The sequence below is a fragment of the Centroberyx affinis genome, unplaced genomic scaffold (assembly GCF_046629955.1).
Source record: "Centroberyx affinis isolate AG114_WGS23_722 - 3 ecotype Tasmania unplaced genomic scaffold, CSIRO-AGI_Caff_v1 ptg001939l_1, whole genome shotgun sequence".
Taxonomy (NCBI): domain Eukaryota; kingdom Metazoa; phylum Chordata; class Actinopteri; order Beryciformes; family Berycidae; genus Centroberyx; species Centroberyx affinis.
This window is the reverse complement of record NW_027280299.1, coordinates 25,786-39,225: the sequence shown is the minus strand read 5'-3', so window position 1 is coordinate 39,225 and position 13,440 is coordinate 25,786. Positions and strand designations below refer to the sequence as shown.

General features: G+C 40.0%; 2 protein-coding genes across 2 annotated transcripts; both read right to left on the bottom strand.

Moving 5' to 3' along the window:
- Positions 1-24: 24 nt before the first annotated feature.
- LOC139653658 (hydroxycarboxylic acid receptor 3-like) lies at positions 25-1,026 on the bottom strand. The gene has a single exon (XM_071530569.1). It carries the CDS (start codon positions 1,024-1,026, stop codon positions 25-27), a length of 1,002 nt encoding a protein of 333 aa, XP_071386670.1.
- A 1,405-nt stretch (positions 1,027-2,431) lies between these two features.
- On the bottom strand, positions 2,432-4,006 carry LOC139653659 (hydroxycarboxylic acid receptor 2-like). The gene has a single exon (XM_071530570.1). The coding sequence runs from the start codon at positions 3,992-3,994 to the stop codon at positions 3,017-3,019; it is 978 nt and encodes a 325-aa protein (XP_071386671.1). The 5' UTR covers positions 3,995-4,006; the 3' UTR covers positions 2,432-3,016.
- Positions 4,007-13,440: the final 9,434 nt, after the last annotated feature.

Here is a 13,440-nt window from a genome sequence, read left to right as displayed (position 1 = left end):
TCAGTTTTGCTCTTCTGTAAATGACTATTTTTTACTGTTAGTGACTGGAACTGAAACCGCTGAGTGAGACATCGAGGGCCGGTACATTTGTTGACCACCTTGTTTCATGACTTTTTTGCTCTTTCTCGCGTCAAGCTTCAAGACCTGCTTGCAAATCCTCTTGAATGAAGGGCTAAAGAAACAGTAGACTATGGGATCCAGCATGCTGTTGAGATAGGTCAGGCTGATGGTGATGTAGAAGGTGGTGTCCAGGGCCTTTTGGATATCACAGTCTCTCTTACTAGCGATCGAAGCGTCCCCATTGTTCCTCAGCCATATAAGGACCAATGTGAAGTTGCTAGGAAGGAAGCAGATAATGAACATAACTGTAACCAATCTGAGGCACCTCTGAACTCGACAGATTCTGACCTCCTTGACCAATCCTCTGACCTGCAGCTGGCTTGAAATTCGCTTGGTACAGAAGAGTATTATCCCAAGAGACAGGAGGAACTCTAGGAGAAACACGGTGCTGTGCAGCCTGTCCTTCTGGGTGAAACTCTCACATTTGATGGAGTTCCCAGCTCTGAAGTGGTGAGAGTTGGTCAGTAAGTGCACATTCAAAGATATAGTGAGCACCCACAGTCCAGCAGCACAGCACACAGCTTTAAAACGGCTGATGGAGTTGATGGGATGGTGGGGGTGCACCACACGCATGTACCTGTCCACAGCGATGGCCATCAAGAAGAAGACGCTTCCCCCGCGATTCATAGCCAGAGAGAAGAGCGAAATGTTGCAGAAAGCGTCTCCGAAAGTCCAGTTGATCCCAGAGAAGTAGTAGCTAGCACGGAAAGGCAGGGCCACGTTGAGCAGGAAGTCAGCCAGCGCCAGGTTGAAGAGGAAGACCGTGCTGCTCTTCCAGGGCTTCAGGTGGAAGCAGAAGATCCAGAGAGCCAAACCATTACCAAGGACACCCAGAACAAACTCTGTCAACAGCAGTGGAGGCAGGAGTTGAGAAAGTAGGTCCCCATCAACAACACAAGTGTCCATCATTGCTACAGATGAGTTTTCTCTACCTTTCCGGTGGATGTTAATGTATCATACAGAGATCTGACATTTGACACCTTATTTGGAGTAAAAAAATAAAAATAATACGATTGTTGCATCAGGAGCTCCAAGCTTGTGAGGCCTCAGTTTCACTTGACAGGACTTTCTGGTGATGATTAATAAAGCTGTTTTTTTTATATTTTTTCCACAGGCAAGGTGTCGTTGAAGGTTGCTAAAGTACTAAGTAAAGACAGCAATATATAGTTTGTGTCACTGTCTGTGTCATGCCCAATTTCCCCTTGTGTACAGAGTAAATGAAGAGCATCTGCCTAGGGGTGTGATTCACATGATGGTGTCTCCATAGATGTGGACAGATAACAGGGCTGGACCTTCAGAGATGTCAAACCAATGAATGGTAGCACTTTACATTACGGTACACAAAATACAGGGTAGTAACTGTAATTACAGAGAAATTATCAGTAGCTGGTAATTAATGGTAATAACAAGTAGCTATTTGTAATGTGTAATTTCTGGTAATTTTGCTGGTAATTTCTGGTGATAACGAGTAATTATTAGCATTAACAGTGCTACATTAATGTAGGACGATGTAGTTACTAATACCTATTATGAAAGTATTAGATAACACCATGGGAACTGTACTGCCAAGTAACGTCGTCAAGCTTGATAGTACTTTCATAATAGGTATTGGTAACTACCTCATCACCCTATTGAACCAAGGAAAAGGGTAACTACAGAGTAATCATCTCTCATCATCTCATAATCAGTGTAATATTGAGTAATCAAGCCTGACTTTACTTGGCAGTACAGTACTTTCATAATAGGTATTGGGTAACAATACTGTAACAACCTTATCAGTCTTCTGAACTAGAATATGGAAGTCCCATTTAAGAGAGAAGGAAAGGACCAGTAAGCCAATGTTTCCAAAGTATTACGGAATAATTATTCAGTAATGATTGTAAAACTTACTACATTAATGTAGGACTCTTATGCTAATAATTGCTTGTTCTCACCAGAAATTACCAGCATTTAACTGAGAATTTATTCTGTTATAATTACAAAATAGTTGCTCGTTATTACCAGAAATTAACAATTTCGTTCTGATAATTTCTCTGTATTTACAGTTACTACCCTGTAATTTGTGTACCATAACATAAAGTACTATAATGAATTTCTGTTAATGCATGCCAGTGGGTTTTCTATGTGCAATGCAGCCAATTGTGGAGAAAAGCTTTCAAGTTTAGCACAAGTTTTAAATATTTATTTCCATCTTTGTTGGATGTTTGTTCTTTTCATTATATTGCTTTACTGTGCTAAAGCATTGCTGATCAGTGATAGGAGAATGTAAGTATTTTAATACGAATCCATCTTTTGCCTGGGGGCATGGCACTCAATTTATGGACTTGGTCAACTTGAGTGCAAAGTATACACGCAATCAATATCAAAACTATCAAAGAAAACATTTGTCTTTATGATCAACATGCACATTTTTATTCCTTGTACCATCACACACCAACAGAACAATGTGTATATTTGTGTGATTAGGGAGTTGAGAAAATATTAGCAATTTAACTGCATATTGGCACCTTTAGAATGGTATAGGTTTTGCAAAAGCAATTAACATTAATAAAGAACAGTCAATATATACTGAACAATTGGGCTATAATTTAAAGTTTTGCCTGCTGCAGGTTGTAGTTCTTGCATGACATCTTTGAAGAAAACATGAAAAATAAACATATAATATATATATATATATATTTTAATATAATTTTTTTGGGCATTTCTGCATTACTAGACAGTCACAGCAAAGAGAGACAGGGCAGAGAGAGGGGATGACATGCCTCAACATGACATGACACACCTTAATGGTACGCCAAATTAATATATACATTTTAATCAGAATCTTAGCTATAATACTTGGTTTCAATCTTGACTTCTTTATGCAATGTTCTCCTTGTTGAGTGCGGCTCGGCTATCACAGTTGGCTGATGGACTGGGAGCCTGTTTCTCGAGTTTTCTTATCACTACTGTCCCCAGTGACCTCGGCGTGTCTCAGATGAACAGCTCTCCTGCAGATGTTCTTGAAGGTAGGACTGGAGAAGTAGTAGACGACAGGATCCAACATGCTGTTGAGATACGTCAGGCTGATGGTGATGTAAAATGCCGTGGTCAGGTCCTCCAGCTCGGCACAGATTTGAGGTTCAGGAAGAGTGTTTGTGACCTTTTTTGTCCTGACCCAGATCAGAAGCTGTGTGATGTTGCTCGGCAGGAAACAAATGATGAAGACCACCACCACTACAGTGATGAAGTACAGAGCTTTCTTGATCTTTGCCTGCTGGGCCAGCTGCCTCCTTCTCAAATAGCCAATAATATTGGCCGTGCAGTAGAGAATCACAGCCAGAGGCACGTAGAAGGACAAGACAAACATGGATTTATGCCAAGTCATATTAAGACTGGGCTTGGTCTGAATCATGAAACTTTCACAGTAGGTTGTGTTCCTCCACGGTACATTGAGGAGATGAGCCGTCATTGAAATTGTGAGCAACCACAGTACAACTGCACCACATGCTGCTTTGGAGACACTCAAAGAGTTAATGGGGTGATGGGGATGCACCACACGCATGTACCTGTCCACAGCAATGGCCATTAGGAAAAAGATACTTCCACTACGGTTCAATGCCAACATGAAGAGAGAAATGTTGCAGAAAGCGTGTCCAAAATTCCAGTTGATGCCAGACAAGTAGTAGCTAGCACGGAAGGGCAGAGCCACGTTGAGCAGGAAGTCAGCCAGCGCCAGGTTGAAGAGTAAGACGGTGCTGCTCTTCCAGGGCTTCAGGTGGAAGCAGAAGATCCAGAGAGCCAAACCATTACCAAGGACACCCAGAAGAAACTCAGTCAACAGCAGTGGAGGCAGCACAGTGATTAGTAGAGTTCCATTGAAATTGCATTGCATTTTGAGTCCTACTTTGTTTGATGCAGGTCAAAGAAACAGCCCTGTGAAGAGTATCTGCAAGCTTTTAAGACAAAACTCTTGCAACACACACTTGCAACATGCAGTGAAGTGTTTGTGGTTTTGAGCGTGATAAATATACAAGTTGTTATCTTTATCTGATATCTGACGGAAGCCAGAGTTTTTCACACATCAAATGTTAACCACTGCTGACTTCCTTGAAATGCACATGACAATGTGTAAAAGACTTCATTTTAAGTGTCTAAAATTATCCAGCAGATACTGCACATCATCAGCTCGTAATATCACAGCATGTGAAAACCTATGTAGGCTTGTACAAAGAACACTGTTGAGAGCTGTGCTGTTTACCCTGTCGTGATTCTGCAATGCAAAGATGATCAAAATACAAGTGAATCTAAACAATCAGACTTTTTTCTGTTTGTATTAAAGACTTTTGCATGTATGTTGTTGATACTGTGCACATGCACTTGTGCATATGTACAGATAGCATTTAGGCTCATGTGAATGTACTGCACAAATATCATGGGTATATTCTGTATCTTCTGTCCCCAGGCTGGCTGCCCTAGGAGGCATTGGACGCTCGGCCTGCTGTGTGTCCTGGGCCGCTCTGAGTTTAATGTTCAATAAACTCTGTAGCGGATGCAATTTAAAATGTAGCTAGGTAAAATACTTCAGTCAAAACATACTAAAGTGAAAGCAAAATTACTGACTTTAAAAGACATTAAAAAAAAAAACACAAAAAAGCTACTAAATCATAGAAGGCAGAAAAAACAGATAAAAAGATAAAATGTATATACACTGAACAAAAATATAACACATACACAAATATACAACACTTTTGTTTTTGCTCCTATTTTTCATGAGTTGAAATAAAATACTTTTTCTATGCACACAAAAGGCTTATTTCTCTCAAATTTTGTTCACGAATTTGTTTAAATCTGTGTTAGTGAGCACTTCTCCTTTGCCAAGATAATCCATCCACCTGACAGTTGTGGCATATCAAGATGCTGATTAAACAGCATGATTATTGCACAGGTGTGCCTTGGGCTGGTCACAATAAAAGGCCACTCTAAAATGTGCAGTTTTATCTTGGAAAAAAAACATTTATTAGGCACTGAACTATGGATCTCACATGACTAGGGCTACAGATATGCATTTTTTGAAAACCAGTCAGTATCTGGTGTGACCACCATTTGCCTCATGCAATGCGACACATCTCCTTCACATAAGAGTTGATCAGGTTGTTGACTGTGGCCTGTGGAGTGTTGGTCCACTCCTCTTCAATGGCTGTGCCAAGTTGCTGGATATCGGCAGGAAGTGGAGCACGCTGTCGTACACGCCGATCCAGAGCATCCCAAACATGCTCAATGGGTGACATGTCTGGTGAGTATGCAGGCCGTGCAAGAACTGGGATGTTTTCAGCTTCCAGGAATTGTGTACAGATCCTTGCAACATGGGGCCGTGCATTATCATGCTGCAACATGAGGTGATGGCGGTGGATGAATGGAACGACAATCGGCCTCAGGAGCTCGTCACGGTATCTCTGTGCATTCAAACTGCCATCAATAAAATGCACCTGTGTTCGTTGTCCGTAGCTTATGCCTGCCCATACCATAACCCCACCGCCACCATGGGGCACTCTGTTCACAACGTTGACATCAAGACCCTGGTGAGGACGACGAGCACGCAGATGAGCTTCCCTGAGACAGTTTCAGACAGTTTGTGCAATAATTCTTTGGTTTTGCAAACCAACTGTTGCATCAGCTGTCTGGGTGGCTGGTCTCAGACGATCTTGCAGGTGAAGAAGCCGGATGTGGAGGTCCTGGGCTGGCGTGGTTACACGTGGTCTGTGGTTGTGAGGCCGGTTGGATGTACTGCCAAATTCTCAGAAACGACGGCTTACGGTAGTGAAATGAACATTCAATTCACGGGCAACAGCTCTGGTGGACACTCCTGCAGTCAGCATGCCAATTGCACGCTCCCTCAAAACTTGCGACATCTGTGGCATTGTGTTGTGTGATAAAACTTCACATTTTAGAGTGGCCTTTTATTGTGACCAGCCCAAGGCACACCTGTGCAATAATCATGCTGTTTAATCAGCATCTTGATATGCCACACCTGTCAGGTGGATGGATTATCTTGGCAAAGGAGAAGTGCTCACTAACACAGATTTAAACATTTTGTGAACAAAATTTGAGAGAAATAAGCCTTTTGTGTGCATAGAAAAAGTCTTAGATCTTTTATTTCAACGCATAAAAAAAGGGAGCAAAAACAAAAGTGTTGTGTTTATATTTTTGTTCAACTAAAAGAATCAAAGTAAAATAGAAAGGTAAAACACAATTAATTTAAACAGTTAAAATGAAGGCTAATTAAAAGATAAGCTGAAAAGATACGTTTTTAGCAGTCGCTTGAAAATGCTTACAGAGCCTGCCTCTAATATTCTTTGGCAGGGTGTTCCACAGTTTAGGAGCATAGTTTTGTTTGTTTGTTTTAAAAAAAGGTTGCATCACCAATCTTCTTTTGAGTGTGGTTTTGTATTTCTAGACCTGAGGGCTCTTGGAAAAAATATAGAACAGCAGGGATTCTGTAATGTAGGCCAGTCCTAAGCCATTAAGAGCTTTGTATACAAGTAAAAGAACTTTAAAATCAATTCTAAAGGACACTGGGAGCCAGTGCAATGTAGCCTAGTTAAAACCGGAGTGATATGCTCTCGCTTCCTTGTTTTTATTAAAAGTCTAGCTGCAGAGTTCTGGATAAGCTGAAGCCTCTCAATAGACTTTTTAGAGACGGTAAAAGGACATTGCAGTAGTCCAGTCTACTTGTAACAAACAAGTTTATTTATATAGCCCTTTATCACAAGCATGCCTCAGAGGACTTTACAGAGAATGTGTCTAGCTAGGTCTAACTAAACACAATCAATGGTGAACAAAATTATGTAGGACAAGCATGGCAAAAAACACAGGTAGGCAAGAGCAGATTTAGCAAGACAAACAATCTGCCTATTCTACAGCCTAACCTACCTGGCACCCCAGCCTTAGACCCTAAATGCACACAAGGAAAAACTCCCAAGAAAAACCTTAGTAGGAAAACTTGGAAGAAACCTTGATCCCCCCCCCTCCCCCCCCCAGAACAGAAAGACAAAAAGGAGAAGCGGCATGTGGCGATGAGGGGGCTGAGGCCAGCGCTAAAAATTCAGTGAGACGAGGGAAGAGCAAGGCCAGCACTGACGACGAAGAGCCAGGGCAGCACCCATCACTGCCAGGTAGAACACTGCACTGGAGTCAGAGAAGAGGAGAGAGGAAGCCACGTACACACACACACGGGAAGGGGAGACAACAGCTGCACACAGAACACAGGGTCAGAAACACGATAGGTGGGAGCAGCATCAGGGATGGGACCGAGGCCGCCGCACTGTGACGATGTGACTGCTCAGTCATCGCACAGGTTTTTTCTCTTTCTCTTGTTTGGATCCTTAGACACAGTTATGTGCATGCTATGGTAAAATATTTAAGTCTGAACATTTGCTGTGTATACATATTTCCCTAGTCATGTGCACATTTCCTTAGCCAGATTATATATGTTTTAGGTTAATCATTTCCATCTGAGCAGTCTTGACAACAGCAAACATTTGGAGTACCCTATGCTAGCTAGGTTTATGCAAATTGTTTGTTACCAATTTCACCACCTTGATACTGCAAAATTGAATTAACCACTTTAATGTCACAAACAGACACATAGAATACTAATCCAGCACTAAACATTTATTAAATACACCACAGAATAATTACACAGACCATACATACCTTCTCTTGGTTTTCCCCCACCTGAAAGAGTGCTGCTGGGTGTTGGCACAGTATTTATGCGTGACTGATGTCATTAGGCGCTACCATTATGTGGGACGGTTTCTATTTTTGAGCGTGTGCTTATTCTTTGTTGTTATTGTTAATAAAATATAATGATGATTAGAAACCTACATATAGTGGTGTCAATTGTATGGGTAACATGTGATATTTTGATTTCTGTCTAAAAGTTTACCTGTGTTTGAGGTGAAACTTCATACCACCCTGGACTAGGAAAGTGGTATGGTCCTGGGAGTGGCGGCTTGATTGAGGCCTGTATTTAACCAGTCTGTGCTCAGACATGGCAGAGAGAGGTTGTGGGCACAATGCGGGATGCTCTGTCTCAACCATCAGTTTGTTGTTTTGAGCAAACCTATAGCTGTCTGATTGTTATATCGAGCTTGACAAAGTCTGATTAGATTTAGTTTTTCTTTTTGTATTGAATTATTCATTTTTGTACGCCATCTTTGCATTTTCCATTTTTTGATTTTCAACCAAAATAAACCGGTAAAGACTGATCCTTCTGGTTTGTCATCGTTCCTGGTGCCTAGGCCCTCATCAAAGCTACCCATTTACACGCACCATGGCAATATTTCTAAGATGAAACAATGCTGTTCTGGTCACCTTGTTTATATGGGGATTAAAACTTAGATCAGAATCTAAGATAACACCCAGGCAGTAATGTGAGTAAATGTAATTAGTTACTTCCTCCTTTAGGTATATACATACAGGCCACATGCAAGAAGAAAGCGTCTTGAGGTGGGAACAGAAAACTCAACACATTCTTACCGCCTCACTTATTTTTAGCACTTTAGCATTCTTATTTTTAACACTTGTTAGAAGGCCTGTTTTACAGAACTAACACCCTTTCTATAGTATCTACCATACTTCCTCTTTCAATTATTTTTAAGATTAACTTTCTTGACAAAAAGAAATTTTTGGATGGAGGAGGTGTTAAATTTTGAGCTGGTGAAGTTGTAAAATAGGCCTTAAATGGATGCTCACACAGGGCAATGCACGCTATGAAAGAACTAGTCTTCCTGAAAGTATGGGCTGAATCAAAGTATGAATATTTTACTGAAAACGATGTCCTATATGACCTGCCCAAGAAGAAAAGATCAATGTGTGCCCAACTTAGATCAGGTATCAATATCAGGTTTCCCCTCCATATTGAAACAGTCCGGTGTGTCGGCACTGCAGGCAGATGTCATCTTAATGAAACTGAAAATGCCCTTATAGTAAACAATGGGACAAAATAATTAAAGGGGTCATTTAATATATGTCGGATCTTAGAAATTTTAAGTTGGTAGTTTGAACATGAGATATTGAGGGCTTGGAGCCAAAGGGGCGTAAGTGCGTTATAGTAGATTTTACAGGAGAGCCAAAACAAATTTTGATCAAACTTGGATCAGCTGCCGTTACCACATACTAAGCACAATATTTTAACTTTTTGTGTTATCAGATTGAGCATTACCATAAAAACAATACTGCTACAGTTTAAGTTGAATTATATTTGTTAACTTTTTTAAAAATGGCAAAAGAGTGAAATACGCCTTTTTTGGCACAAACATTGTCCCAATACAGCCATGCAGAATATGGGCGTATGTAAGTAAACAATTGTAAAACACATTAATTTTAATACAAATCTAGCAATTACACTTCGATCAACACTGAAATATAAAACAAGATCAGAATGAATATCTTTATCTTGAAGTAATGCTCAGAAACTTTCACCAAGGCCTTTAAAATTGTAGGCTACATGGAACATATCAAATTGATTGATACATTTTTTCTGTTAAAAACTTTTAATAAACCTTTTTAATAAACCTCTATAGACATAAGAAACTACTTTTGATTCTAAACTACTACTTTTTTTTCTCTTTTGCTAGTGTAATAGATCTTTGTATGTGTCCCAGGACACATCACTTGAAGTGTCCTGGGACACATTCAAAGACCTGTAAAACTCCTCATAACACTGAGGCAGAACTTCAGCTACCAGCACTCTTACTATCAGAGCTCATCTTGACCAGTTCACACTCCTAACATTATGAAATAACATTTTGAATCTATTAGGCCTAAGTATTTCATGGGAATATTAACATATTTACATTCATCTATTATTGACCTAGAATATTAATTAGGATATGAATAGGAAAAATGATGTGATCATGCTGCCATGCTAGCATTACTCACATCAGCATGCATTTTGAGTTGACCTAAGCGCTGTTAGAATCCTCTACCCACAATACTTGTTTAGTGTCAAAAGTGGGGTTTTGCTTGGTGTCAAAATGGCATAAGTGCAGTAACACCCTTTTGGCAGCAAACAAAACCCTACTTTTACTGTTACGGCTTTCAGTTTTTGTTTAATTAAAACGTATGGGTCATGATTTCAGTTGTGTCCTTTTGGCACTGAAAAGATCTCACTGAGACCTTTCAACTGATATATAATACTCATATTCACCCAAAATCACACTTACACCCCTTTGGCTCCAAGCCCTCAAGGAAAGGGGAATTGTATGAACAAAATGAGTAATGTTTGCCAGAGGTGGGGACTCGAGTCACATGACTTGGACTTTAGAGCCAGACTCGAGTCACAATTTTAATTGATGGAGACTTGTTTTGATGCATGAAGAGACTTGAATTGGGTTCTGGTGACTTAGGACTTGACTTTGACTTGTACTTTGATGACTTGAAAAGGTTTCTAAAGTCTTGACAAAAGATCTTGTGTTTGTGTAAATGACTTAAGAATTTAAATTCTGTTTACTGAATTTGTATGGAATCATTGAATTTATTGAAGTTGAAACTGATTATAAAATTCAAACTCATGATGCTCTTACCAAGTTTTTATCCTATTAAAACCATATTGCATTGAAAAGTCCTAGTCCTCACTTATTTTTAGCTGTAAACACTTGTTAGAAGGTCTGTTTTACAGAACTAACACCCTTTCTATGGTATCTACCATACTTCCTATTTCAAACATTTTAATTTTTGGATGGAGGAGGTGTTCAATTTTGAACTATTATAACGCTATTCATATCCCTCCACTCGCTATTCATATCCCTCCACTGGCTCCCAGTTGCTGCCCGCATCAAGTTCAAGTCCTTGATGCTCGCCTACAAAACAATAACCAAAATGGCTCCGACCTACCTGAACTCCCTCATTCAGGTCTACGCTCCCTCCCGCTCACTACGCTCTGCCATGGAGCGGCGCCTGGTGCTGCCACCTCAGCAAGGCCCTAAGTCTCTAGCCAGACTCTTCTCTTCTGTGGTTCCCCGGTGGTGGAACGAGTTGCCAAACTCCATTCGATCCGCAGAATCCCTCTCTATCCTTAAGAAAAGGCTAAAGACCCAGCTCTTTAGCGAATACCTCCTTTCATAAAAAAAAAAAAAAAAAAAAAAAATTTGATGCACTCTACGCATTACCTCATAGCACTACCTTGTAGCACTCCCTCGTAGCACCTATGTCCTGTTGGACCAGAACTTAGCTTGTTGCACTGTCTCGTAGCACCTTTGTCCTGTTGGACCAGAACTTAGTTCTATAGCACTTACTCTCGTTGTTCTCTCCTATCTAGAAACTTGCTTGTGTTGTATGCAAATCTCATGTGTAAGTCGCTTTGGATAAAAGCGTCTGCCAAATGTGAAATTATTGTTGTAATTGTTATTGTTGAACTGGCAAAGTTGTAAAATAGCTCAACCTTCATGTTTAGGCCTTAAATGGATGCTCACACAGGGCAATGCACGCTATGAAAGAACTAGTCTTCCTGAAAGTATGGGCTGAATCAAAATATGAATATTTTACTGAAACTGATGTCCTATATGACCTGCCCAAGAAGAAAAGATCAATGTGTGCCCAACTTAGATCAGGTATCAATATCAGGTTTCCCCTCCATATTGAAACAGTCTGGTGTGTCGGCACTGCAGGCAGATGTCATCTTAATGAAACTGAAAATGCCCTTATAGTAAACAATGGGACAAGATAATTAGAGGGGTCATTTAATATATGTCGGATCTTAGAAATTTTAAGTTGGTAGTTTGAACACGAGATATTGAGGGCTTGGAGCCAAAGGGGCATAAGTGCGTTATAGTAGATTTTACAGGAGAGCCAAAACAAATTTTGATCAAACTTGGATCAGCTGCCATTACCACATACTAAGCACAATATTTTAACTTTTTGTGTTATCAGATTGAGGATTACCATAAAAACAATACTGCTACAGTTTAAGTTGAATTATATTTGTTAACTTTTTGGGAAATGACTTGATATTTAGTTTTCTTTAAATTGATACTGGACTTTTGATTTGTTCTGACTTGACTTGGTGTTCTACATTTGGACTTGAGACTTGACATTAATGACATGGACTTCGCACGGATTTGACTTGGTAATCTACATTTAGACTTGGGACTTGACGTCAGACTTGTGCCTCAAGACTTGAGACTGACTTGGGACTCGAGCAAAGTTGACTTGGTCACACCTCTGATGTTTGCTGTTCTCCTATGAATTATATACTTTTATGTCTATGTGTATACATGTATGATTATATGTAGATATGTGTATGTTTATGTGTATAAGTATAGGGGTGTGTTTGTATTGGACTTGGTCTTGCATGGACTGAATTTTCGTGTAACTGGATGTTTTTGTGTTAATTTTTGTGTTAACGGTGTCACACTTGTAATCACATTTGTTCGTTCATGCACACTATGTAATCAGGGACTGCACAAGGGTAAGAAGGATAAACAAGGAAGTGTAAACTGAGAGTATGTAAACCTCTACTGCTGTCTAGTGAGTAACCTTTGAAAGTGCTGCTTTTGCTATGATTTGAACATTTTTTATACGATTTTTTTGTACTGATACACAAAACATGTTTCCCTCAGAATCAGTTTTAAATGGTCGCATCTCTGGAATTGATTAAAAGGGTAATTGTATTAGATAATGTCAATTTTCATGGGAATTATGTTTTTTTGGTTTTGTTTTGGGATTTGTTTTTTTAGAAGAGAGAAGAACAAAAGTGTGAATGTTCATAATGGTGTCCAGCATAGAATATTGTATACAACTGTTAAGTAAGCTTGTTTTTGCTTATTTATCATCTTGTAAAAGGTTATGTGACTCCAGCCATTCATGAAGCGAGTCTTATATTCATATGCTTGCAAATCGGAGGGTGAGCGGAGGGAAAGAAAGTGAGATTGTGGGAGTGACCATCTGCTTCCCCCCTGAGCATTTAACGAACAGCTTGCCTTTTCATTCTCAAGATGAATTTCCATCCATCTCTGCTGTTTTCTCACATGACATATTGTGCTATAACGTCATTACGTCCGTCTTGTCTTTTACTTTTAAAGAGCTGACATGTCACAGGTGCCAATTCTGTCTTTTTTTTTTTTTTTTCCATGGAAGTGAATCGGACCCCAGCAGCAGAAGTTCACAGATTTCTTGAGAATGTGCGGTCAGTGTTCGCCAGGCTAAGTGGAAGAATGTGAAAGAGCCAGTTCAGCCTGCGGGGCGAAGGCATCCCTTTGTCTCTGCTCTCCTGTTGTCCCATCAGCCCTTGTGTTTCCTTCACCTGCATACCTGGGAACAAAACATCGAGGAGGCTGC